Here is a 27,437-nt window from a genome sequence, read left to right on the forward strand (position 1 = left end):
TTAGTAAGAGCCTTGCTAATGACTTCAGTACAGGCAGGACTTTGCAAAATATCTTTAATTAATGTATTAGTTATAAATTACTAGAATTTAAAATAATCAAACTGAAAGTTTAATGCCTGTGACGGACAACTGCCTTAATTTTAACCTTTTATTTTGGTGTGTGGAAACTTTAACAGTTTCCAACTTAAAAATAAGAAAAAACTAAACCCATGGTAAGAGCAAAACTCTGAAGACTGTTTTGTTTGCACAGCTTCCATGTAGACCGGAATCTGATAGAGCACTGACTAAATTAGAAAATCTTTTAATGTTTTCAAGGCAATCTGACCAGGTTGCTTTAACAGAGACCTCCGAAAGAGTGCCAATAGCTTGTGTTTCCGAGCACACGATGTCACTAGCGCATGGTGCTGGCGGGTACTCGATGTTTGGGCGCTGATCCACCCCAAGCTCACTCCCACTGAGCACACGCCAGCCCTTGGCGCACCCGCTGGTGGTCGGCCTCCACCCGCTCCATGCCGGCAGGGTCACCGGGCCGGCTCCTCGCTGCCCGGCCCCGCGCACGCGAGTGGCCGTGCGGCACCACCCCGGGGGGGGGGGGGGAACTACAACTCCCGGCATGCTGCGCGCGGCGCGCAGGCGCGGGGCGGGGCGGCTGGGAGCGGCTGGGAGCGGCGGTGGCGCAGGGAGCTGGGGCGCTGCCGCCCGGCCGGTGAGTGCGGGGCGCCGCGGCGGGACCCGGCTGGGGCCGCTCCGGGGGCGCGGGGCGGGAGGGGGAGGAAGCGGCTGCGCGGCGGGGAGTCCGGCGGCAGCCCCGCTGCCCAGGGAGGGAGGCAGGGAGGCGGCGGGGCCGGGCGGGTGCCCCCGGCCCCGAGCGCCGCGCACCCGGCGCCGCCCGCGGCCCTCCCCGGCGGCGTTGCGAAGCCCCCAGCCTGGGGGCTCGGGACTGGGGAGCGGAGGCGAGGGGCCGCGGCTGGAAGACGTCGCCCCGACGGCCTCGCCCGTAGGCGCGGGGAGCGCCCTTCCGCCGGCTCGCCTCGCGCTCCCCGGGGGGCACGGAGCGCGCTGGGGGCTCTGGGTGGCGGCAGGAAGGTGCTGCGGACTGCCCGGGGGCGCGCCCGGCTCGGCGGGGCCCTGCGAGCCCCCGCCTCCCCTCCTCCTCCGCGACCCGCGGGCGGTGGGTGCGGGCTGCGGGCAGCCAGCGGCCTGAGGGACGGCACGCGGTGCTCCGAGAGCAACTGCTGTGCCAGAGGGGTGAGCGGGTGCCCCAAACGTGCCCTGACACGCGGAATATGTCCTCCAGATCAGTGTTGTGCCACCGTGCAAGGCAGACAGAGCTCGCAGGCAGCTGTGGTGCAGCAGAGGACCTGCAGCTGGCAGGTACCCGAAGTTGCCCACTTCTCTGTGCCTCTCGGTGTTACATGCGATAAACCCATGCGGAAACCAGACCTCAGGTATTCTAGATGAAAGGCAACAAACAAGCAACGTAACCTGAATCAAGTGAATTTCTGTTTCTGTTGGGTTCTAGGCTTGTAAGTTTTGTGACCTTTTTGTAGCAAATACAAATACCTGAGTGTTTATCGAAGTGTTTAGACAGCTTGTATATCCGATGGTTCTTTTTCACTGAAGGGTCTGTGGGCAGTTTGTCTGGGAGTGGGTACCGTGTGCCAGTGCCTATGGGCAGTCCCCTCTAGTGAACAAAACCCGGTGCTGCCTGAAAAACCCACCTCAAAGCATCCCGTGCCCTGGCTGCTCTGTGCCTGCTGCCGCGGTGGTGCTGCCCTGTGGGCTGTGAGTGGGGCCTGCAAAGGGCAGCTGGTCACTGCGGTAACTGGGGGCTTCGGCTGGTGCGGGGCGAATGTAACGAGTCCCTCTGAAGTTTTTCCAAGGCATTTATCCTTCCGTTCTCTTGTCCCTGTCTCCTGTTTGGTTCTGGTCGCAAGGTCTGCCCTGCAGCCAGCTCAGTGAGCACGTCTGGGAGTGCTGGGTCACCTGCCAGGCACCCTGCCAGGCTGAGCTTGGGACCCTCTCCTCCCTCACCGCCAGGCTGCGGGTGGCTGGCCATCCCGGCAGGCGTGTGGGCTGGGCTGCCTTGGGCAGGCCCCCTGTTAGCCAGGTCGCTGGGCCCGAATTCTGTGCCACTGTGTATGTGAAGTACAGACCACGAGACAGGTGCTGTCGGTGTGCCGGGTGCCCTCCGATGTAGAGCAGGGCCCGGCAGGAACTGGGGGTGTGGGTTTTCCATTTCCTTTGCCATGGAAGTATCCTTGTATCGTGCTTTCAGTTACTCTGCACTGCTCCTGGTGTTGCTGTGCTGACAAGGGTGAAGCCGGGAGAGCTCAGTTTGCCCCACACAAAGCTGGGTGAGTCGTTCCTGTGAGCAGAATGAAGCTCCAGGCTTGTTTATTTAGGAAAGTAGCCCAAAATAGCTATTCCTCGCTTCCTGGAAAACACAGCTTGCCTTGACCAGAAGTGTAGGCAAAGGAGAGATGCCACCTGCTGGCTCGGCGACACCAGGACCAGGGGATGTCATCTGGGGCAGCAGGTTCCAGGGCCCTGCGTCAGGCCAGGGGTGTGGAGGGCTCAGGTACACCTGAGAGCCTTCTGGTGCTGTGCTGCTCAGATGAGGTGTCCTCCGGTGTTACGGACAACCTGAAGGAACGTGCCAGAGTTACGGCAGTACTTACTTTGTCATTTTTCTTCTAGGTTTGGTAAATAAAGATAGCTCTTTAGAGTGCTACACATTCTTCATGAGCAGCTCTGTTGTTTTGCACGCTGGAAGTTCGAGCCATTGCCATCGTGGAAGCTCCCTGGGGAAGCCTCAGCTTTGCTTTGGAGCCTCTGGGCAGCGGGAGCTGGTTTGGGGCCCTGGCTGCTGACAGCGGCCGCCCGTGGAGTCCTGCTCCGGCCGGGCGCGTGGGGAGGAGGCTGCGAGGGAACGGGTGGGCTTAAAGTGAGCTCTCTGAACGTGCTGGCCAAAACTGGCTCATTTTGTTTTTCCTGAAGTCGTTTCTATTTTAAAATCGAAGTTTCGGAAACCATTTACAGGGGACTTCAGCAAGACCCATTTCCTGTGGGAGAGATATTTCTAAGGGGTTATTCCTATTAGGGTCCCAAGAAATTGTGTCCTTAAATTTAACAGAAAATTGCAAAGAAAATTGGGAACTGGCTATTCTTAGACTCATAGTGTTTAACGTACCTTTTAGGTAGGAGAGAAAAAAAATATTTTAATTGTAGATAGGTGTATGACAGTTGCTTGACAGTGATTCAACGGATCAGTCAGGTAATTATAAAACGGCCTAAAATAAAGTTATTACTCAATTCTAATTTTCTTAGTTCTTGGATTTCTCAGGTGAAAGAATAATGGCAAAATTTTTTACTTCGGTGTCTGTCACAATATCCTCACTTCTAATTTTCTGACTCCTGCTTCATAGCCTTTTCTAACTTCTGCTTAATAGCCAGAGATTTGAAATTTGATTCATTGGAAGTGATGGCATTGTCTTCATTATGTCAAATGTTTCTTATGCGTCTATCAAGCTGCTAGAATAAAGTTCTTGCTTTATGTTATAGTTATATATTTGATAAAAAGATCGGCCCTGTTGGCATTTAATGTATAAAATATTTTTACGGTCAAGTTAAGAAGGATACTTAGAAGAAAACCAGCTCTGCTCATCAAAAAGTGCCAAGTATTTGCAAAGCCAAAATGACTGGTTACTGTTTTGCCTATGATTTTGCAGTAAGATGTACCACAAATATTCACAGTCTAAATAACTGCCCCTTCTATAAATTGTAATTTGTTATTCATGTCTTTTTCTACACTGCACTGTTAAAATGAGTGACAGAAGGCAAAGGCAAATGTGTTTAATGGGAGGCTGAGAGATTGATTGATCAGGTTGTGGCTTCAGCTGGCCTTTCTCCCCTGTCTAAACAATGGGAGTTCCTGACACCATGCTTTAAAACCTGATTTTTAGCTCATTATATATGTGTCATATATGCCATGGTTTCTTTTGTAGAGAGTGTTTGTGAAAGTTGTTACAAACCCTGTGTAATGCAGACATGCTCATCAGTGTTACCATTAAAACTTTTTAAAGGTGCCTCAAGTAAAGTATTCTTTAATATTCTTATAAATAAATTGATAGGTATTAGAAAGGGTGTCCAAAACACTTTAAATTAAATTTGCTAGGTAACATGTGAGTCCCTTCTTGCTAAAGAGAACACTCTGTTACAAAATTAATGTGTTTTATGCTACACTGCTTTCCTCCCACCCTTCTTTTTTGTGTGATGGCTCCAGTTCAGGATGTGAAGTGGAAACTTTGATCATAGTGTAAAGACAAGTGAGACCAAGGGCTATGACCAGAGCATTAATGTGTTATAAAGGATAGGTAGTTTTCCAATATAAAAGATGTAAATGCAGTAAATAAAAGGTAATTAATTCAGGGTGACAGCATTTTACAGCTATTCATAAAGACAAAATAAAGCTTACCTGGATGTAATGCATGGTTGTGCAGTGCTACTGTTGGTCAGAGGAAGGGGAGCATTGTTCTGCCCATGCTAACAACTGCTCCTTTTAATTACTGGTTAAAATTACACCTCTTAATATGTGGATGCAAATGGCCATGCAGAAGTGTGGTGAATGGCAGCGTGTTGATGTAGGGTTCAGACTATGCAGCCTGGTCACGAACAATGCTGTGTAACTGGCTGCAGGAAATGCTTTTCTTTGATGATAGTGTAATGGCTTAAACTGTGAAGAAGAGGAAAACGTTAAGGCTCTGGGAGTCACGAGTTTGCATGCAGATCGTGTGGCATCTGCTGCAGAGTTACCTAATTGTTCCTCAGCTGTTCTGCACCTACCTTGAGAAACGAGCACTGCACGGCTGTGAAAGCTGCAGCAGGTGGCACGGGGCTGCAGAGACACCCCTTTGGTTACTGCTGGAGCATGGCTTTGAGAAGCATAGGTGCATTGCTCTGTGCTTCTGCAGCTGTTCATTTCTGTTCCTGATGTTTTCGTCTCTGTGGCCTCTTTAGGAAGGTGTGAACAATTGGTTTTAGTTCAGGGGAAGCGAGACCCCATGCTCTTGATGTAACTTAACGTGACATTGAGAATTCCTCCTGCTTGTTGTTGTTTTCAGGAGACCTGACCCTCAGCTTTGGAGATGTGTCCTGTCAATGTCAAGCGTGGCCTACAAGCATGTTCTAGTGTGTACATCCGCAGTAGTTTTCAAAGCAGATATCCTGAAAATAGCTGTGAATGTATTCATTGTTGGGTTGCAGATGTTGGTAGGAACTGGAAATTTACCTGTGAAGTAAACCTGGTTTTAACAGTTGCCTCCACAGGGCTGGTAAACTTGACTGAATGGCATGGGTGAACCTTGACAGGCTTGTGCATGTTGAGCGTCTCCGAATCAAAGTATCACAGCGTGCGAGCGTGACAGCCAGTATGCAAAGGGAGGCCTTTCTGGAGGTAAACAATAGAGGTGAAGGAATCCTGTAAGCTGGATCCCATGTGTGTCTATATGTTCCTGCTCTTCCTTTTACTTACGAGGCAATAACTTTAGGTTCTTCTGCTTTCGAAGTAGAGGCTAAGTCTGGATTTGAAGTAACCTGGTGTATGTGGTGTGAGCGTCTGAACGGGAACTTGGGCTCGACAGAGCAAGCAGCGTTTGCTGAATGCCTGGTTTCTGTGCCGAGTAGTTCTGCAGAGCTGAGAAAGGAGTTAAAGATGCTGATGAGCTTACATGTGCCGATCTACCTTTTCCTCCCCAAATGCGTTGTGGACATTCTTGGTCAGGTACAGGGAGCCATTCAGGTCACCCTTTTGTGCATGTGTGCGCACATTCAGACTGAAGCAAGAATTTGGCTGAGCAAAAGGTGAATCCCAGAATTTCTTAGAGAAGAAAGAGGAGGAATTAACTACTCTGCTTAAACAGCATTGTGACTGTGTGTTTTCCAAGTCAAATGCTCAAACGCTTTGACTGTTAGAACAAAGGTTACCTCTGCTGTCTTTGTATGTAAAAGGTACTATAGAAGGATGTACTTTTGAAGGACCCAGATTTCTTCCAAGTGCCATAGTTAGTGGGCAGTTATAGTCTGTTACATATTTTTTGGTAGTAGGATCGAATGGACTGCTTTTACTTAGGTATTACGTTCCTTAAGCCTTTCATCGAGGTACTTTAATTTTCATCTGACAGAACAGAATGTTATTTCAATTGCAGTGATGTAATAAACAAACATCCTTTGCTTCCTCTGTGGATAATAGGCAAGGATATGAGTCAGTAATAATCAAATAGCTTTTTTTATAGTGAAGCCCTCCTTACTGGCCTTGAACAGCAGCAGTAACAATAAGTATAAAGCATCATGACTATTGTTTTGACTGAATATCTGTAGAAACAATAGCATTAAGGTGGGTTTATAGTTACCAGGTATAACTGGCATCTCATCCCCATCCCACAGCCTGCCCTGCTCTGTGGAAATTACACCTTAGATCTTAAAATATATACGTAGCTTTTTTATTATTATTATTATAGTTATTGATGGGAGAGGGCATGGCAGAATGGGATTCTGGTCAGTGAGGAAGCAAGGCTTCCAATCACTCTGTATCTGTCGTAGAACAACAGATTGACGTGAATACTGGATGACAAACTTTCCTTTTAGAAATGCATTGAGAAGTTGAAGATGCTTTTTAATTGGGACATTTACCTGAACTGTGGCTTTCTTCTATTTTTTTTTCTTTTTACAGATCTGGTTGAGAATAAGACTCAGATTCTGAAGTGTTTGAGGAACTTGCTACTGCCCAAGTCATGACACTCCCATTTCGAAAGGACTTGGACAAATACAAAGATCTTGATGAGGATGAAATTCTTGGCAAACTGTCAGAAGAAGAACTGAAACAACTGGAAACAGTTTTGGATGATCTTGACCCAGAGGTAGGTAATAACCGAGAGAAGTTATTTTTTTAAAGTTGTTCAGAAACTAGTCTGCAGTAATTTAAGACTTTTTTTTTTGTCTAAAACTCCGCTTGTAGTCAGTATACTCTTAGACAGAGTTTTTTTCCCGGATTGCTAACAGTCTTATTTATGGATACACGTGTGTATATAACGTCTCAACGGGTTGTTTCCTGTTTGCATTGTGAATGCAGCCACAGCAGAGGAAAATGGAAGAAGGGATTGTCGGGAGAGGCTTCCTCCTGATATATTTGTAAATGAAAAATTGTTCTTAGTGATGTTATTTAAAAGAAAGTTTATTTAGAAAGGTCTGTTGATTTTTCCTGTTTCCATTGTTGTGTGGTAAACAGTCCTTTTGCATCCATTTCTATTTCGTTACTTCTACTGTTGGACGGGAGAGGGAGGGTACTAAATTCTTCTAAAGATTCCTCAACCTGTATCTAATAGCCTTTACAAAGGCTACTACACTTTTCAAAAAGGAGGCAAATAATTTCTCTACACCTGGATGATTGTCAACATGGAGTATTAAATTAGGAATGTTTCAGCTTTCTCTTAATAAAGAACTGAGTTATGACCTATATAGATCCTGCAGCTAAAGTCTGAGTCGAAAACTAGTGTATTTGTCTCCTGATTCTCTCTGTTCTTACTTTTATTAAGACAGGGATTAAATTTAAAGTTGATATTCAGGGATCACATAAGAATTTTATGATCACCTATTTTTTGCACAGCAAGATATTCTAATTGGCTTTGGTTTACAGATACTTTAACAGAGGTGAACTGGCAAAAGTGATTGGTTGCCTTTTTGAGTCTGAATTTCTATATATTCATTTCTTTCAATTTCCATATTCTCCTCTTTTCTGTTTTTTCTTTAGCTGTGCAAAAAAACAACTCGAGGCAGGTCAAAAGTAGAAATACTTTGACAAAATAGTATAGGCATTTGTTTTAAACACATGGATATTCGTGGTGGAGGAAGCTGTCTTCTTACTGTGTGTCTAAATTGTAATTAGCAAATTTGCATTTACTCTTCATTTAAACAGAGTTCATTCTAGAAAAGAAATGTAAAGTAACTAGCAAGTCTAGTGCTATTGTACCTAAAGAATTGTTTCAGTCCCATTCAGAGTGCAGTATGCACTATTTTTGTTTGTATTCTTGGTACCCAAAATGTAGAGTACTACCTCCCATCCCACCCAGAGGGGAGAAAAAAGGAAGTTGCTAAGGGATACAGAATTGCATAGAAAGGGCTGCTGTGTTGGGTTTGAACCTCAGGGATAGGGAAGGGGGGAAATGAATCTGAACAGGTGTTCACTCAGGCTTTTTAAGCTGTATTTACTTACTCTGTTTTGTTTTGCAGAATGCACTTCTGCCCGCGGGCTTCCGACAGAAAGACCAGACTGCTAAAAAGGCTTCAGGTCCTTTCGACAGAGAACGACTCCTTGCCTATTTGGAGAAGCAGGCTCTTGAGCACAAAGACAGGGAAGACTACGTGCCTTTTACAAAAGAAAAGAAAGGTAACGAGACCCTTGCCTGTGGAGGTGGTTATGAAATTTCATAAAGTGTACTAGCCAGAGTTACTCTGAGCCAAAGCTTAGTGACGTAGTAGCAGCTGTACTCCTTTTTATCTCACAGCATTTCCTAATGAGTGCTTCTGTGCAGAGGCAGGATGCTTCCTGTTTGAGCCTTGCGTGCACTGGGGCTGGTGTGCTATTTGCATGAGGCACAGGAAGGAAATAAGATTTCCTCAAAGGTTGCCGCGTTCTGACAGGGGTGGCATCTTCAAAGGAAGAGCTACCCCCAGGTTTGTGTCAATAATTAGAAGTGCTGTGTACGGACAGTAACATTTGTAATACTAGGTTTAAAATTTAAAATACAGCAGCAGAATGATGTATCGTGGTAGATACCCAGTAATGATCAAAGATGCTGTAGGCTGATAAGGCCAAGCAAGTGGTCTACATAGTCATGTTGTCTTTCTAGTCTCCTTCATGAAAGGTTTTAATAAGATTGCGTAGTTGTTATTAGTTATTTACATAGTTAACATTGCAGAAAGCTTTGAAATCTGGCAGTGACTTGTAGTCTAAAAGCCATGGAAACCATGACCCAACAAAGTGGACATATTAAAGCCTGGCATCTTAAATCTTTCTTTGGATTCTAGTCGTCTCACTGACTTGACAGAAATTACTTTCAGTTTCAGGAGAGCAGGGAAAAAAAAGAATGCACATCTTAGATGTTGTAAGCATAGATTATTTGTTTGTTTACTTCCACAAATGAGTTCTCAAACATACCAGTGGTGCTTAATAAAGCAAGGTAGGGGTAGGAACTCCCAGTCCTGTGCTGGACAGAGCACAGGCAGAGGCTCTGCACTGGCAGAGGCTTTAGCTGTTGCCACAGTGTTTGTGTGCTGCTTGTGAATCCTAGCTTGTCTGAACCATCCCCAGCACCATGTCAGATCTGCTGCAGTAAGACTTGAGAAAATTGCTTTATAAGCTGTATTCCAGTTGCCTATATTCCAGTTGCCCAAGATGAATAGGCTCCTCTTAGGAATTGTCCCTCTCTTAAGGGTTTGCTGCCAAACCCTTTAATTCTATTGAAATGTCTGTTGTGAATCATTGCTTATTTGAAACCTGAGTCTTCAGTCTTCTACTGAATTTGTATACATGATTGTGCAGTGTATTCAGTGAATTTTTTGTGTGGATATTTACATTTTCTCTGCCTATACGGATAACTATCGCTTGACATGCATTGCTTTTTCCTGAAGAAATACAGATTGTCACTTCATAGCATGTGCTATATGCTCTGTCCTACTTCCTTAATACACTCTGTTTTGCCTTAATTATGTAGTTTAACGCTGCTTTTGTTGAGAGACAACTGTGGCACTTGGTTGCTGACAGGGGAGCAGTCATTTCCCGACTTTGTATGAGTAACAGCGTGAAGGATGATGCTGGGTATTGCTGAGTGCCAAGGGTGGAGGGAGGCACCTACACAGCAGCATTTTGGTCCTCCCTCCCTTGCTGCCTCTGCAGGCAAGTACCCGTGCTCCTGCGCACGCTTCTGCCCTTCCTCTCTGGCCTGATCCTTGCCTGGCAGATCTGCTGGTGTGTTGGAGATGGCCAAATGGTCTAATGTGTGAGTCCAAGTGTCCCTGTGGCATTGTGTCTTGTGTTGGGCAATCCCTTTCAGCCCCTTCAGGACTGAGGTTGGCTGAGGAGGATTTCCTCTAATTAGCACTTCATCGTTTTGCCCAAACAAAAAGAAAAAGCCAGCTTTAAAGCCATCTTATGTATGCATGCGCACAGCAGAACTATTTGTTCCGGTTGACAAAATCTGTGAGAATCACGTAGAAAAGTAGAAGGGTCCAGCTGTAATACAGATCTTGGTTAAGAAAGATCAAATGTCATTTCCTTTATGTAATGAAGTATTACTAAATAGCAGGCTGGATGTTGCAATATGTCATGCAAGCTTAGTTAGTAAAAATCCATGTATTGTTTAAAGAGGATTTATTTATAGAGTAACTTCTACTATTTTTTAGTACCATAAAGAGATAAAATTACATGGAAAATGAGCTTACTTTCATCAAAACTAAAAATGTGGAAACAAATGTTCAGTGTGGAAATTCGTGCCTCTGTTAAATGGGGGGAAGAGACAAGATGACTAACTGCCTTGCAGAGTAGGCGGAGGATAACCTATTCTTTTCCCCTCTTGAAAACTCTGTAGTTCAGCTTTGACCTGCTGCTGCGTTCGTGTCCATTTTGTGCAAAAACAGCAAGTCTATGTAACTTTGGTTAAATCAAGAAATCATGATCTTTCATCTAGATGTGAAACTTGGAGAGGGAATGGAGTAAAACTTCCTTCTTGATGAGGATAAGAGCTCTCTATGGATAAAAAATGTCCTTATGTGCTTTCATTTAATGTTAAAATGAAAAAAAAAAAAGCTGGCTTACAACTCTTTTGTTTGGCTAGGTAAATGCAGCATGGAGAAAATCTAGCAAGTTGTGGAATGGGGGTAAGTGGGGAGCTCTGGTTATCCTGCTGATTCAGAAGAAGAAAACTGACAATCCTAATCTTCAGATGTAAAGGTTTTGAGGGAGAGCTGGGCTGGATTTGCAGCCACCTTCTTGGTTCCATTTTTGTGGGTCAGGCTTTGCTGACATGTTTCCGTATACCTAGCTGGTCTCACTGTTCTAATTTGGTCTGATTATTCCTTTCTTGGAGTAAGAAGGGGTGAAACCCTTCCTACTCTCTCCTTTTCGTGTTTCAGTAGGACTGGTGTCAGCATGGTGGCTGCAGGTTCATCGAAGGAGCTTACCCTGGGTTAGCTTCGAACATCGTGGCTTGCTGCCAACCCTGGTGACCTTGTTTCCTTACTACAGCGTAAATCAAAATCCTCTCTTCCAGTGGGCCTAAGTCATTTTGGGTTAAGATGTGTTAGTAAAACAGTATTGCATCCCCTTCTCTGGTAGGTGCCCTGACTTCTCCAGCGCTTTGGAACTTTTTTTTGCTGGGCCGTGAGACATGGAAGGTGCGAAATCCCATCAAGTGTCCTGATGTACTGAGATGAGCAGCGCTAAAGAAATGCGAAGCCTCACAATCCCTGAATTGTTATATTGTGTTTTTCTGGCTTGGTTTCTAGAAGCATCCTTCAAAACATACTTTTTTTTTAAACAGGATTTAATGACTTCAGTCACATTCTGTTCCAATTAAGTGTTGAACCATACAGTAAACCATTGTTGCCTGAAAAATAATTCAAGCTAGAGATTTGTGAAACCGATGTGGTAATAATTTCAACAGCACTGGCGTTGTCTCAGTCTGTGTCCGCGAGCACGGCGCAAAGACATGAGCGGACGAAGCGCAGCCAACCATCCTGTCCCGCTGCCACGCTGCCCCTGCTGTGTGTGCCCCGAGCGCGGGGATCACTGCAGCTGATACGGGGCAGAAACGTGTCTGGTGTTTGTGGCGTGCTTTCTGCTGCGTAGGCTTTAGTGAAATACTAGATGAACTAGGCTCTGTGTTTCTGGGCTCTGTGCTCCTCTCGTTGTAACTTTCTCTTCCAATTTTCCCTCAGCGTTTCTGCCAGGCTGTGTTCTGTGTGGGTTTGCTTTTATAAAGCTTTAACTTTTTCTGCTCTATCACACAGAGAATATTTTAGGCTGATACCACATGGCTAGAGCTTTCTTGTGCAGACCTGCTCAGTCAGCTTGTGTTGCTCTCGGCTACCATTTTTGTTTGCAGCAGCAAGACTTGGGGTGCTGTATTCTCCTATTGCCCTTCAGTCAGTAATCTTTAAAGGAAATGTCCTGCATGTTGTGAAATGAAGTTAATGTCCTGTAGGAGCGTTGAAGAAACAACTTGTCAAATTGATGCTCTCCATACAAGAGCACTGGAACAAAATAACATGTGATACACCAGCCTTAATGTAAAACAGTTTTCTAACTCAGAGCTACGTGTTCTGTAACCAGATAGGTAACAGTACTGTTTCCTCAGTAAGACACTAAGGACATTGCTCGTAAGTTGAATTACAAAAAATTGGTATTAACTTGTACCCAAAAGCAAGTCAACGAACATAAGCCTGTCTTATGGTAAGAACTGGTGATTGATGAGGTGTGGATTAACGGTTTCTGGACTGATGAATTTTTGGTGAACGCAAGATATGTAGGATGTCAGCTGTTGCTTGCTCTTCTTCATGAAGTCACTGATGAGAAGAGGTGGTCCTCAGGTGACACGTGATTCCTTTTCCACATCAGAGTACTGCCGCACTGATGTTGGAATTTGTTCTGGCCTGCTGCTCATGGTCGCTTGCTGCCTCCTGGACTGTGAGGTTTGGGAGAACAGTGCCAGCCATAAGAAGTGCGTGGTCATGCTGAGCGCACCTGCCTTTTGCAAGGCCTTTGGTCCCATCTTAGGTACTGTGTGTGTGTGTGTCTAGTACACTTAGGAGACATCATCTGCCTTTAGAGGAGTACAGTAGTGTGTAACTTGAAACTGAAAGTTCATTCTGTTGCAAAGGAAGCCTGTGAATTAATCCCAAGATGTGTATCATTTAAAGTGTTAGCTAAAGCTATAAAGAACTTGAATATGTAATTATTACAGAAATGATGTGAACATCTCTGAAATTTGCCATTTTATGTTGTATTGCTTAATCTTTGCGGTATCCTTGTCGGCTGAAGAGCAAGGAGGATGTCATGTTTCTTCATGTGATCAAATCCCTGCTGTTTGGAAGAGTTCCACTTCAGAGGCAAGAAAGCTATTCATTGTATGGGCTGTGCAGATGTGTATTTAAAAAAAAAAAAGCTTACAGTAAGGGGAGGGAGGAAATCTCCAAACTGCCTTGGCAGCAGACCTTGAGTTAGATCATTGTCCCTAGAGACACAGGGGTCTTCTTTTTTGAAGTGTTTGTCTTTTACTAGAAGCAGGGAAGGACCTGCTCCCTGCTCTCATGTACGTGCTGTGAATCTCTGAACTCTGGGCTAGGACAAGATGAAGCCAGTGAATGAGAGATTATATATACAAGGGTGTGACCTGTTTTATAACAAAAACTGCTCCTGACCCACTTCATGTGCCTGGAGTTGCTGTAATTAGTTCCTTTGGCAGGGAGCGGCTTTTAACATTTTTTGCCTTTTTTTTTTAAAAAAAATATATGCTACCTTTTTTTTAAGATTATCTTAAGAGTCAGGCTCATATGGATAAAGTTAGTCTTTTAGGAAGCAAACGTTTAGAACCAGAAGTTTCTAACCTATGAATTTAAGAATTACTTAACATCAGAAAAAGTAGCAGTTTTTGTGGGTGGGTGCTGTGTGATAGGGTGTAGGTAGGGAATAGGAGTCGTAAATGAATGGATTTGAAAAGATGAAAAGGATTGTAAAATTTTTTGGTTTTATTTTTTGGATTGTTCAGCAATAGGGCTGAAGTGTCAGTGGAGCTAAAGCATTAGCGCAGATTTGCAGACGGATAACTGGATTCCTTCCTGGACTTCTTTCCAAAAGAAACAGATGTCTTAGTCAAGAACCGGTGTGAAGACTGGGGAGAGATCCCACAATACTGCTAAAGCAGATTCCTGTTCTTCAGATGCTTACACTGCACTGTAAGATGCACGTTGAAAAACAGCTCTAAGCATGAACTCTAGAACTGTCCTGAAAGGAATTCTGAAAACTTAAGAATCCTTCATTTTAAGTTGCTCAAAGTAATCTCAAAAGGTCAGAAAACATCATTCAATGCTTTTTGTAAAATATTTTCTTAGACTGCTATACAGACACTTGTTGCCACAAATCTGTACCTGTTTGGGTTGTGGTTTTTTTGCTCACTTTCTTGCAAAGTATAGTTCTTCTTTTCTCTTCGGAAAAGTGAATGAGAAACCTTAACAGCAAAGTTAATTGAATACTGTATGCATTGGTATCTCAGAATAAGTGGTTTGATTTTAATTCTTGTAAGTTTTTTTTACAAGTATAGGTGTTTATTTTTTGAAAAGACTGGTTATTAAATTGCATGACTGAGATGTCCAAGAATGTTTAAGATACCATGGTTTTTTTTGTTTCTAGACAGAAGTCATGTAGTGCTCACAGAAGAAGCCAACTTAATTTGGAAAAAAGAGCAAGAAAGGTTCTGATGCTGTAAATCAGGTGTCATGAATGAAGGCTCCGGCATTCAGTCTCCCTGTTTCCGTCTCTTCCTTCTTGTACTCCAAAAGCCTCACCTTTTTCACTAATCTGAATTACTGAGGGAAAACACCACAAATGTAGATGACAAAAGGCTTTAGGTCATGTCTGTGCTGTGCTTCAGAGGCTGATGGAAACCTTGCTGAATGTCCTCATACCTCTTTTGAATTCAGTTTAAGCTGAAAGTTATTCTTTCCCCAGTAGATGATGCTGGTAAATTAAAACGTGGATAGAAGATGTACTGTGTCAATTATATCAAAGTAATGTTACACATTTATCACCTAGGCCTTCAATTTATGAAGGTTTTATATTAATCCTGAATTACCACAAGCATTGTTTCTTTTAACTGGCCACCAGAACCAAGGAATCTGTGGCAATGCATGTCAGCTGCTTTCAGCTGCTGTTTGTAGTCAGTACAGTTACGTAAGGAGATCTACTTTCTGCTTCTAAATATGGATAATGACCATTTATACAACTTTCCAAAGTGATAGCAACTCGGGAACAAAAATACTGTGTTGCTAGCAACAAATCTTGGTCATCAGACTGTTGTTGTTGAAGAGAAGAAACTGATAGCTAGAGGTGATGCCTGACTTCCTTTAAAAAGTAAATTAACCACAAACTATTGTAATCAAGGGTGTGGATTTGGAGAGAGAGGAAAGGTGGATGGGTGGAGTTGTGTTTGATGTAGCACACGGAAGCTGTCATCAGTTGGCTCCAGAAACGGTGAAACCAAACTCCAGGTTTGTCAGAATTTACCCAGAATTAAAACTGAAATATCCCTATAAAGCTTCTTGTCACTAGGAGGTATTTAAAAATACTAAATTTAGGCTTAGTCTAAACATGCCACAAGATACACTTGTGTGCAGTATGAGGAAAAAAATGCAAGGCTTCTGGCTCCTGCCCAAATGGTCTGGTTCTGGGGCAGGGCGGCTGCTGTTGCCCAACGGGGACGGGCTGGTGTGGCCCATGGGAGCCTGTGGAAGTGCACTCTAGCTTTGCATACGGAAGAGGATGGGTTTCCGAATTAGTGCTTAGACTTCACAGGGAGGTTATTGATGTCACCTCCTACCCTGGGAAATAATTAAAGGCAGTGGGAAGCCAGGTCCTGCAGTTCTGGCTTCTGGTGGCTCAGGCAAGGAAGCTCAGTGCTAGTGCTGTGCATACGTCAGGTGCTGTACTGGGATTGCAGTGGCCGAGGTGCACCACACTTTGCTTTAATAAGATGCAGTGTGTTAGGCCAAAATGATCAGACCAGGGCCTATCTGATAAATGTGTTGTTTTCATAGTGTTATCTCACTTTCAATCACTTCTTCTTTATGTGCAAAAACTTTGAATAACTAATAAGGTTAGATTCAAGTTTCCTAGCTGTGAATTACTTTTATCGAATGTATCAGTTTTGTTCAGTCATCCGGTACCAAAGCTTTTCCTTTCCGCGTTAATTTGTTCTTTCTTATGCAGCTGTAAACTTTTATGTTGTTCTGAAAGGCTAGTTCTATAGCACTCAAATCTGAACTCTTTTTCAGAATAATTGTTAGAATAGTTTTCTTATATCATGGTTTCTTACCCTAACTTTTCAGCCAAAGACGCGCAGGAATTACACTGCGTACCTACACCTCTTTATAATGCATGTCCCCTAACATAAGTTTTCCCTTTACCTGTCTAATGACTAAGAAGTTGATGTGGAATATAGCATCACTACTGCTCCTTTTTCTCATTGAATTTTCTGTGACCTATCTTTTGTCTAATTATCATTTAGAAAGTAGTGTCTTTGGCAGTTTGCGTTAGAGATGACACAAATTACCGTCCTGTTTTCTGCTGTTCACAAATCCATGGTTTTCTTAAGCAACTCAGGCATCGCCTTTTCTTTAAACTTCAAATTTGAGCAAATATCTGAAATTGGAAATCTGGTATATGCTGCAAAACTGCAGTGAATGCTCAGGTCCATGATTTCAGATGATTCTTTGATACCTTGTTTCTCTGACATTCTCAAGTTACAGCTCTGCCTGGGTCCCTTTTCCCCTCGATGTAGTTAAGTGTATCAGTCATTGTTTTCCAGCAATAGTAAACTTTCTTGGACAGCACTTTTTCATAGGCTGTTTAAAATGTATAATGTAGGCTTATATTTTACTTTCTAATACTTAGGAGAAACAAATAAGATTGGAGTCATGATACAGGCTACTAAAATTTGTGATCTTGATTAACATTATGTTCCTGTTTATGCTCTTTCCTCATCTCTGACTTTCAAGAGCAAACAGAAGAAACCTCATTCCTTTACGTTGCCCTTACTGTTCTTCTCAGGATTTTCTAAATGTTGTATGTACTCCTTATGGATAGAAAAGTTTAAAGATAGCTATATAATGAAAAGTAATATCAGACTTTTAATTTTCTTTACTTCAGGGAAAATATTTATCCCCAAGCAAAAGCCTGTACAGTCGTATACGGAAGAAAAAATTGCTCTTGATCCAGAACTGGAGGAAGCCTTGACTAGTGCCACAGACACAGAACTATGTGACCTTGCAGGTTAGTGGTCTGGAATTTTTTTAAATTTTCTTTTCCTTTTTTTTTAAAGTGTGAATGGGCTGATGTGTTACAGCATATTTGTTATCTGAAATGTAACTATATGAAGTCACAGCTGTGGTAGAAACTAGATCATGGTATATACCAGTCTGCTTGCAGCATAACATCTTTATTGATTTGGGCTATTATACAGTCATAGAATGGTTTGGGTTGGAAGGGGACCTGAAAGAATATGTAAGAAAGTGGATTACTTTGGTTTAAGATGCCCTATTTTTACACTCAAAACCTTTCGGTTTATTCCTCAGACTGGCTGGTTTTTGTTACATGTACACTACTGCTTTTTCATACATGCATGTTGGTACACGCCTGTATTCCTAAAGCTTTGGTCAAGATTTTTTTGACTGAACTACAGTTTTAACTATGATGCATGAACTTGGTGACGCTGAAGCTTTCCAAGATGTGAAATCTAACTAAAAAGTCTGTAACTGATGAAAGTAGTTTTTCTACTTTTCTTAAAATTAAGAGATTCAATAGCATATTGTTCTTGCGATCTGGTGTTTTACAGACATTAGTTGTTGTTATTTAAAAGAACTGTTTTCCCTTTTACAGCTATACTGGGAATGTCCAACTTGATAACAAACAATCAGTTCTGTGATGTAGTAGGAAGCAGTAATGGGGTAGACAAAGACAGCTTCTCAAGTAAGTATTTACACAAGTGCTAAATAAATGAGTTCTTTGTACTGCACACAGTTACTATAGCATAACTATCTTCTGTTGCGCTAGCATTTTTGATGGAATATTCAGTTTTAAGTTGGAAACATGTTTATAACATTTCTAGTTGACTTCTGGCGAGACTGGAAATGTATCTATGCACACTAAAATCTATTCTGCAGTTAACTTCACTTTTTGGAGGGATAAACGTGGGCGCAAAGGTATGTCTGAGTGCCTTGGCTTTTAGATTTAATATGTATGTTTGTAATTAAATTCCCTTGTGCTTTCTGAAAAAAACTGGTGTGCAAGGAGAGCAGAAGGGCTGCGAGGACCATTGGAAGAGAATTGTACTTTACGAAAATATGGTCAGGAGTGGGTGGTATATTTCTTGGGGAGGGGGGAGAGAGGATGTAAAGACCGGTGATATAGTCTTTAAATACAGTAAGTATTTACTGTATGTATCACTTGTTCACAGTGAGCTGTTTGATTACAGTTGTTTCTCTTTTCAGATATAGTAAAAGGTGAAAAAATGTTACCTGTTTTTGATGAACCGCCAAATCCCACAAATGTAGAGGAGACTTTGCAAAGGATAAAAGATAATGATTCCCGTCTTGTTGAAGTTAATCTAAATAATATTAAGGTAATTGCTTGAAGTATGCAATATATATGTTGCCTTTTCTCTGTAGAAGACACTTGTTGTAAAGTTGTAAAACTATAAGAGGGCATGGTGGATTTATTTTAAGTACAGCAGCCTTCTTGCTAAATGTTGCAGCGTATGTTATCTCAGACCAGAAACCTGCAGCTAAACTGATAAGCCATCCTGATATCTTTTGCCAAAAGCATACTTAAAGACATCAGATTTTCTTACTGCCAGCTCAGCTTTCTCTTGCTGCCAGGCTGGTGACATTTCCAGCAGCTCACCATCATGAAGTTAACTACTTCTTTGAATTCTTCGTGCTCTATGAAGCAATGTGCTCTCAGTTACTGCTATTGCAAACAAAGTGGTGTTTGTACTAACATCTTTCTGATTTTTGTACAAAAGAGCAGTCAGCAATTAGCAGCTCATAACAGTTGTGTTTTTAAACATGACTGAAATTCCTTGTATATTTGCATGAAAGAAAACAGAGCTATACCACTCCTGACTTGCTGCAGCTAGCAGCCTGTCACTGCTTTCTGCCCTGTCTCACTAGCAAGCTAGGCCAGTTGTTGCTCTTACTGAAGGAAGTAAACAAAATACATGGTTTAAGAACATTGCACCATAGAGAAGTACTAGCCAAAATAAGTGCCTAAAAAGGTAACAAAACAAAATTACTATTATAATAAACAGAGAAACTTGCTACCTTTGTTAATTATCCACAATTATTCCTTTTACAGTTTGTTGCTACTACACTGTAAAAATGATGAAACAGTAAATTAGCAAACTCTGGAGTTATTCTTAATAGAACACAGAATAGAATTCTATTGGTTTCACCAGTTTAAAGCTCTAAATGTGTTTGTGAGAGGTTAGCTTGATACTGACGGGAAGCAGAATGTTCAGTTCAAGTAAATGTCAGCAAAATATTTTTTTTAATTCTTCTATTGTGGCAATGGCACAGATGTAGTAAAGGTGATTTTGCTTTATAGAACTGGTGACTCTAACAGCCATTGCATCTTGTGTGTAGCTCTGCTATGTGTCTAAACCTGTACTGTGAGGCTGCAGGAGGCCAGTAGCTGTTATGGTAATAGTGCGTTGTGCTGTGAAGAGAATCAGGCACTAGAAGAAGTTGGGGGGTGGAGGGTTGGGGTTAAACTTATGTATCTCAAGAGACTGAAATGCTATTTTTAATTCAAGAACATACCAATTCCAACGCTGAAAGAATTTGCAAAAGCCCTAGAAACCAACACGCATGTGAAGAATTTTAGCCTTGCGGCCACCCGAAGCAATGATCCTGTTGCTGTTGTAAGTACTTTTGCAAATTTGCTTAAGTGGGGTGCAAGGGAAGCTAGGATTGAAAGATGACAGTAAGGGATTGGATTGAATCAAATCCTGTTTATATATAGGGATGAAAATGATTCAATTCTTTCACGCTGAATAGTATGTTTACTATAACAAACCTTTGCTGTGTCAAAGTTGGTAAACAATTACTTGCTGATGAATATGTAGCAATGCATTGGATGCATGAGATGAATGAGAACTTTTTTGCTAGACCTTCCCCCTATTTTTTAATTTTGATAACAACCTCCTTGTTTTTCTTTCTTTCATGATTGTATAGTTACTAGTTCATGGAATGAATAGTAATAGTATATTCAAAATTACCTTTAAAGGAAACACATTTGAGACTGAAAATGTTCATCAGTTTTTTCAACTAAGTAGAGTTTTGGTTGAAGAGGGTTATAAAATACCTATTTCCCTGATCTCCCTGGTACTAAAGTTTAGCTCAAAGCATTGGCACATAAAGGCATTTGACAAAATTGAAACCTAAGTATTTATTATCTGGCTCTGTTTTTCTATACTGAATCAAAAGCAGTTCCTTATTTATTTGAACATAAAGAGGTAAGAAAACAGCACTAGCTGTTTTTCTGGAACAATCCTTTGCATTTGTTTTAGCTTCATATCAGAAACAAAACTACTTCTAAAACATTCAGTTTAAATGAACAAATGAGCATTTGAAAACATTGTTTTGGGTCAATAAAAAAGTTCCTTTCAGTGGAACTGAAACATTTGTAATAAAAATGTAGAGGGTTGTTTTTGGGGTGTGGTGGTTTTTTTATTATTATTATTCTTGCATTGTGACTCAGTAAAAAAAAAGTTATGATTTTTATGAGAGTAAGCCTCAGCAGCTACCTTTTATTTTTTATTTTATTTTCTCAAACAAGATCAGGTATATGCCATTTCCACAGAAGTGTCCTCTTAGCTACATACTAGTACTGTGTTTACTGCTTCCTACCAAATCTGTAGACACAAGCATTTTGAAAGTCAGATCTTCTGTTTACAAATTAACTGTATCTAATTCTCCTTTCAGTTGATTAACCCCCCTTTCTTTGGCCTTTACTTAGCAGTTCGTATTATTCGTTGTATGCTGCAAAGGCTTACAAAATGGAATTGGTCCAATATGCTAATTTCAGACAATTTACATTCCATGTAGCTTTTTAGTTTGTAGCAGGAGTAAGACAGGCCTTTTCTTGACTAAGAGCTATTAAAAAAAAAAAATAAAGGTGTTTAGATATGCCTGAAGATTCACTTCTCAAGTTGTCTCAAAAAGTGAATACTTGCAAAGTTACGCTATGTATCTGTGAACGTGTTGCTCCTATTGAATTAGTTGGTGGAAAATGTCATTGCAGTGTCTATGATGTACTACTATAGGACAGTTAAAAAGTTTAATGATGCTTTCTTTCATTCAAAGGCTCTTGCAGATATGCTGAGAGTAAACACAAAATTAAAAAGTTTAAACATAGAATCGAACTTCATCACTGGAGTTGGAATTTTGGCACTGGTTGATGCACTGAAAGACAATGAAACATTGACAGAGATCAAAATTGATAATCAGGTGAGGTTATGGTAATATAATTACAATCAGTGCTCGTGCACTGTCTGTCCTATTTGAGTATTTTTAGAATGCATCTTGTGTAAACATTCCAAAATATTTTACTTTTAAATATGTTAACCCTGTGCATGTTGGTCTTTAAGATTCTCGTGGGCATCTAGTTGAAGGCGGTTCCTGGTCACTTCTGTGCTTCCATGTGCTTTAAAGTGCACAAACATGTTACGAGCTTATGCTTTCTAGATTAATGAAAAAAATATTTATTCACTAATATGATGAGAATATTGATTTCTTTTTCATGAGGAGTGAAAACACCTAAGCTCTACTATCTTTGTGTATCTTTTAATAGAGGCAGCAGTTGGGCACGCTTGCAGAAGTAGAAATTGCCAAAATGCTTGAAGAAAACACCAAGATCCTTAAATTTGGATACCATTTCACACAACAGGGACCTCGAGCCAGGGCAGCTGCAGCTATAACAAAAAATAATGATTTGGGTAAGACCTGTCAGTAGAAAGTAACTCAAATGACGTGTGTGGCACAGATTTTAAAGGTTTTTTTTTTCAGGTTTTCTGTTGATATAACCAGGATAGAAAAATACAAGTAAATCAGTTTCAGATTTCTCCTGTGCTTTACTCTTGCTCTTCTGTTGCTGCTGTGTTCTGTTTTTATGTTGTTTCGGGATGTCCATGTGTATGAGTTGAGGATTTTGTCATAGTCAAGAAACAATAAGACCATTCATATTCCAGATTAGTTGTGGCAAAGGGAGGAAAAATTATAGCTTTGATTAAAGAGACTAATCTTATCTGAATAAAGGCAGTACTTGAATTTGTTAGTGCGAGATGCCCTCCTCCATGCCAGTACACCCAGTCTTATTTGGAAGGCTTGATCAAGGAGAGTGAATGTACTGTCCTGTGCAGAGGTTGGGATGGGGTTGTTTGTCTCTTCCTTTAGAGCTCTGTTAATGCACAGGTGCCTTCCTTGCCTGTCTTAGGGTAGATGGTAGCAGTGATACCTTTATTTGCTGCAGTCACTTTCGTTGGAGCTCATCTGTTAAAATCCTAACTAAATGGAACAGCAGAAAATTGGTTAATAGTATAGCATGTGAATGGAAAGCACTCGTATAATACTGTCAAATGCTTGACGCTTTCAACTATGACAAGATAATGTGGTCAATTTATTTAATAGAATTATGTTTTAAAACTCCATTTCATTAAACTTTGTCACTTTAGATGCTTTGTGATGTGTTACAGATTACACATCTCTTTGGTGTGAAAATGGGCCAGGCAGTTCAACAGTTGAAGTAGCCAGCACAGGAAGATCTCTAATTCCCTCTAATAGAGAATAGGAAGTTGGAATTCGGTTTGCAGATCTGCTTCCCCTTGTAGTAAAGTTTAAAGTGAAGGAGAATAGCACTGAAAGAGAGGAGTGTGACAGGTATAATAGAGCAGAGAGAGAAAATGAAGGTGCTTAGATATGCATAAATGTTTCTCAAAATGGATTTCAACCCAATTTTTTTTGTCATTGCACTCCAGATGTGTGTCTCCTTTGCGGTTTCTCTTTTGGCTAGTTCTCATTTTAGTGTTTGATAGAAATCTATGTTTCTATTGATATCTTGCCTTTTTTCCCTTGCTTTCTTAGTCTGGAGTATACGAGTAAAAGTTTCTGCAAATACCTTTTCGTCTCTCCAGCCCTGAAGCTACAGAGACACGTTACTCTGAGTACCCAGTTGGGTGTCAAGCACTGAAAACTGAGATGTTCAAAGCCTCTCATTTCTGTCTTTGTATGTTTCTTCTTTATATACCAAAAAAGTATTTCTCCCTTGTCTACACTGTGGTGTACTACTTCCCTTTTCTTGTTTGTCTGAAACTGTGTACATACTGCCTTTAACTGTATGACTGGAGAAGTTTAAGGTTGGAAAGTCTTCCGTCCATTCCTGAAATTTGATGAAAACAGGCATGCAGAATTTCTGTCACTGCTGAAAAATATGTGGATTGAAATTGAAATTAAAAAAAAAAAATGGGCTACTTTAAAAATAAGCAACATGTTGGCTTTATAGAGAGTCAAATTCTAACATGATTCTACTTTTTTTTTTCTTTAGACCATATTTAAAGCATTTCTTGAGACAGGAGGTGGGAGGGGAAACAAAATAGCTTTCCTTCTGTTTGATCTGAAGTTAAGGAAGATCAACTCAAATCGCAAATGTTTGTAAGAGATAAAACTGCAAAACTCCAGTCATTCAGTGAATCTTACATATTCTTAAGTCTAAGCAGCATGTGAGCATCAGTGATTTTATTCATGGATTTTTGTTACCCTTGCACTTCTGACAATTGATTTTTTTTATGAATAAATTGAATGGTTTAGGCTATTAAACATAACATCTTAGCTGTTTTTTTTGCTATGTGTATAAATATTATCGGGTGTAGTTTGAAAGTGTTGTATTGTTTCTTATGAAGCCATGTAAACTTGATCGTCCACCACTAGAAAATGGCAATATAAAAAAAAAAAGGAATAACTTGTTAACTCTGCTTACTAAATGTAAAATGATTAACGTTTCCTGTAAGACTCCTCACAAATATTTGAGTCTGTTTATGGGTAACATAACAAGCACTGCTAAAACATAAGCTTAAAATGGTGGATAATCCTAAATGTTAATTGCTTTCGGTTGTACTGCATGAGACCTTGCGCAGCAAGTTAAGACAATGTTAGAAATATATAATGTAGCTACAATAATAACATTTTAAAATATTTTTGTTTGTTTTGTTACAGTTCGCAAGAGAAGGGTTGAAGGAGACAGCCAGTAGATCTTGTTGTTAAATTTTTAAAACTACATGGAGATTTCAAGGGTCTTCAAGGCGTGCTCCTCACTGTGGGCTTTGGCAATCTTGGACTACATTTACCTAGGTTAGAAGGGAAAAGACTGGAAACCCCATTCCTTTTAAAGCAAAGCTGTATTAAAAATCTGCTGGTATATACCACATTTTTCAGATTGACACATTGTAACTGCGCCAGTCTCTGTACCATAGTTTTTGGTTGTTTTTTTTTAAAGATTTTTTTTTGTATTTCAGGACCTTGGCTGTGCTTTCTTCTTAAAATGTAATCACGAATCAGTGGTATAATTGTCTGTAGCCAAAGAATGGGACATTCAAGATCATTGGGCAGATAATGACCCAATTGAAATGGTTGTCAGAAAATCTAGGGGTGCTCATTTACATGGAGGGGTGTGTATATTCTTGAGAACAATGCTTTAGTAGCGAGGGATTCATCACACAATAGTTGGACTCATTGTGTAAAGCTGTTCATCCTTGTTCATATGCACTGAAGAGAAATCTTTCACAACTTTTATTTGTGATTCTTTTTTATTTTTGGTTCGTTCTTGGTACTGTGATTAAGTGTAAACATCCCTTAAAAGCAAGCAAAAATAAATTGTCTAAAGACCTTTTTCCCAAGAGATTTGAGTGACCAATTTAAAAAAAAAAAAATGGGAGCCTTGCAAAAAAAGTAGAAGCCTTGCAAAGTGAGGTTTTTTTATTAGACATAAGTCCTAAAGATCTCTTTTAAAAAATGTCCCGTAACTGTATCTTGCTCTGTATCTAAACTGGATATGTTTTTAGACTGCTATCATGTGCTCATCAGCATTTAGTTTATATTCTTTGTTTAAAAATCCTTATCTACATGTGTAACTAGTATGAACTTCTCTAGAAGTAGTGGACGTGCATTTGTTAAATTCTGCATGATTTTGTATGGGGAAAAGCAACCTTACCAGTAAAATCAGTTGTAAGTTGCTGGCAAATGGAAAAATCTTTTTTTCAAGCTGCTGCATTAAAATGTTAGTGCTTCATAGAAATCTGTCATTTTTTATGAAACAATGAAGCAACAATTTCAAGAAAGGATCTTTCTATTCTACTTATGTCTTGATGTTGAAATGTGACATAAGACTTGCAGAAGTTAACCAATGTGCAGTGTCTTATTTGTATGTCATAGTACTTATTCAAGTATTTCAAGTTTTATATCTAAGCAAACTAATAAGGCCACAAGAATCGCTTCAATTTCTGTGCATAATCACAGTAGACTTCTTCAGATTTTTGTTATTTCAAAGACTTTTTGGTGTGGGTCTGTGTAGACTGTATTGTACTAGATTACTCAATGCTGTCATGAGATCATAAACTCACAACTAAAGGACTGCTCAGCTATATTTATAGCAACAGAGAATTCAACTGACAACTGTTTTTCATCAAAGGATCATAATACGGTGAGCATTTTATATATAGGAAATGTATAGGACTGAGATTTTTTGCATCGGATTATGTACTATAAAAATTCAACAGAGCAATCCTCTGAAGCTGTGCTCATGTTATAATTTGCTGCAAATCATATTTTGGATTTTAAAGACAGACTTTATTCTGGAGGTGACTTCCACTTGTATTGCAACTGTACAGAGAATTCTAAGCTACAGTGCCTTCAATGAATATGTATATAACTGGTTTATAATTATGGAATTACATTTTTCCCTGTTTCAAAATTGGCCTTTTATTGACTAATTACAAATAAATGTGTGCTCTGAAAAGCCATTTGGAATTAATTGTATTAGAACCAAAGACTTTACATTACTATAAGCTTGAAGCAACTAGAAATGATCTGACTAGTAACAATAAAAAGGGCTTCTTCTGGTTTGGGCTTTTATAAATTGTCAAGAACTTCTTAGATTTTTTGAAATTTAAGTACCTCTATAGTATGGATATATTTGCAAGTTAAGTGTCTTTTACAGATAGAGCTGTATAAACATGGCCAAAGCATGTCATGTGCTGAGTTGCCTAAAGTCGTACTGTACTTTTTATTTGCTAGGCACCATAATCATTTTGTGTCAAAAACCAGACTGTAATGTTTTCCTTCATTTGTTGAAGGGTTACATGTTCATGAAATCTGTTCACTTGTGATTTTATGGAGACTTACTTTACTATTATCAAACAAAGTTATGCAATTATCTCCTGTTTGAAGATGAAGGAGAAAAATGAAAGGCTGGATTATGGAAATAATAGACAAAATCTCTTCCTTATTTCTTTATAGAATTAAATTTAGCTGCTTGATGGTTTATATTCCAGTCAAAGACAGGCTTTAAAGTTGCAAGTCTCTGGTGCCCTGTCGCAGACAAAAGTAGAGCACCTCTCTTAATTGGTTTAGCTCTACAGACAGCAGCTGAGTATTCCACTGCTTGTCAGAGCTTTCAGGATAGACAGAATGGGCATAGATTCTTTTTTTCTCTTTAATCAGAAGAGTTTGGCCCTCCGAATTGTTGAAGGACGCTTGGCATGGTGCATGGAACAGTTACAAGTCACTTTTCTGCCTACAATGTATAACCTTTTTGGAATAAATGAAGGAATTCAGTCTGTAGCCAGGAATCATGAACAGTCTAAAGTTGAATTTTGTGATTTAATGGTTTCAGATGTAGTGGGATCTTATGCATGACTTTGTTTTGAAGTGTAGAAGTGGTATTACTCTGATAGCTAGTTACCGTTAACACAAAGTCTTTTTCCAAAAGAGGTGGTACTTTTTTCTTCTAGATTCTTTTCCAGGCTTAATGCAGAAGTCAAATGACCACATATTGTTGATTCTGTTGGCTCCAATCTAAGCACAGAAACATAGACTATATTCTAAAAGTTATCTATTTACTGTTGTATTTTAAAGACGTACTATTATTCAAGCTGTAAAGAAAACTAGGCTGTTTGTAAGCTACAAACGAGCATGTGTTCAATTTAAATTTCCGTTGAGGAAATATGAATTGAGTGTTTTTAGCTTATCAGCACTATATGCTGTCAGACTGTAAAACAGTAAACTTGTTGAATGATTAAAGTACTGTCTGTTTTTTTTTCCTTAAATAGTACACAATCCTACTACAGCAGTAAGCTGGCTGCAGTTGTCTGCCTGTGAGCTACAGGAGCTCAGCTATGTAGCTGGGCTTGCTGGGGAAGGGAAGAGCCTGGAGCAGCTGGGTATCTCCACAGCCCCTCTCTCCTTCCACCTCATGCTTTTCTACCTGATTTTGCTCTCTGCTGTGTTAAATGTTGCCTCCCACAGCTCCTAGCTCTTGCTGTGGCAGCAAGTGCAGTGCTGTT

The 27,437-nt window shown here is 40.6% G+C and overlaps 1 protein-coding gene across 5 annotated transcripts; it reads left to right on the forward strand.

The window, feature by feature from the left end:
* The first annotated feature begins 552 nt into the window (after window positions 1-552).
* LOC308200925 (tropomodulin-3) lies at window positions 553-27,174 on the forward strand. Of its 5 annotated transcripts, none has more exons than XR_013955918.1 (11): window positions 553-706; window positions 6,731-6,917; window positions 8,287-8,443; window positions 16,976-17,098; window positions 17,705-17,794; window positions 18,316-18,446; window positions 19,638-19,745; window positions 21,190-21,333; window positions 21,677-21,821; window positions 22,966-23,107; window positions 24,094-27,174. XR_013955918.1 is itself a non-coding variant. In XM_080607509.1 (10 exons), exons 2-10 carry the CDS (start codon window positions 6,792-6,794, stop codon window positions 24,126-24,128), a joined length of 1,059 nt encoding a protein of 352 aa, XP_080463635.1. In that variant the 5' UTR covers window positions 553-706; window positions 6,731-6,791; the 3' UTR covers window positions 24,129-27,174. The 5 variants fall into 5 exon arrangements, 2 of the variants coding, with proteins under 2 accessions (XP_080463635.1, XP_080463636.1); XR_013955919.1 differs by lacking the exon at window positions 553-706 and adding an exon at window positions 1,428-1,448; XR_013955920.1 differs by lacking the exon at window positions 553-706 and adding an exon at window positions 3,355-5,455.
* The last annotated feature ends 263 nt before the right edge of the window (window positions 27,175-27,437 follow it).

Source organism: Anser brachyrhynchus (assembly GCF_964034855.1).
Source record: "Anser brachyrhynchus genome assembly, chromosome: 11".
Taxonomy (NCBI): Eukaryota; Metazoa; Chordata; class Aves; order Anseriformes; family Anatidae; genus Anser; species Anser brachyrhynchus.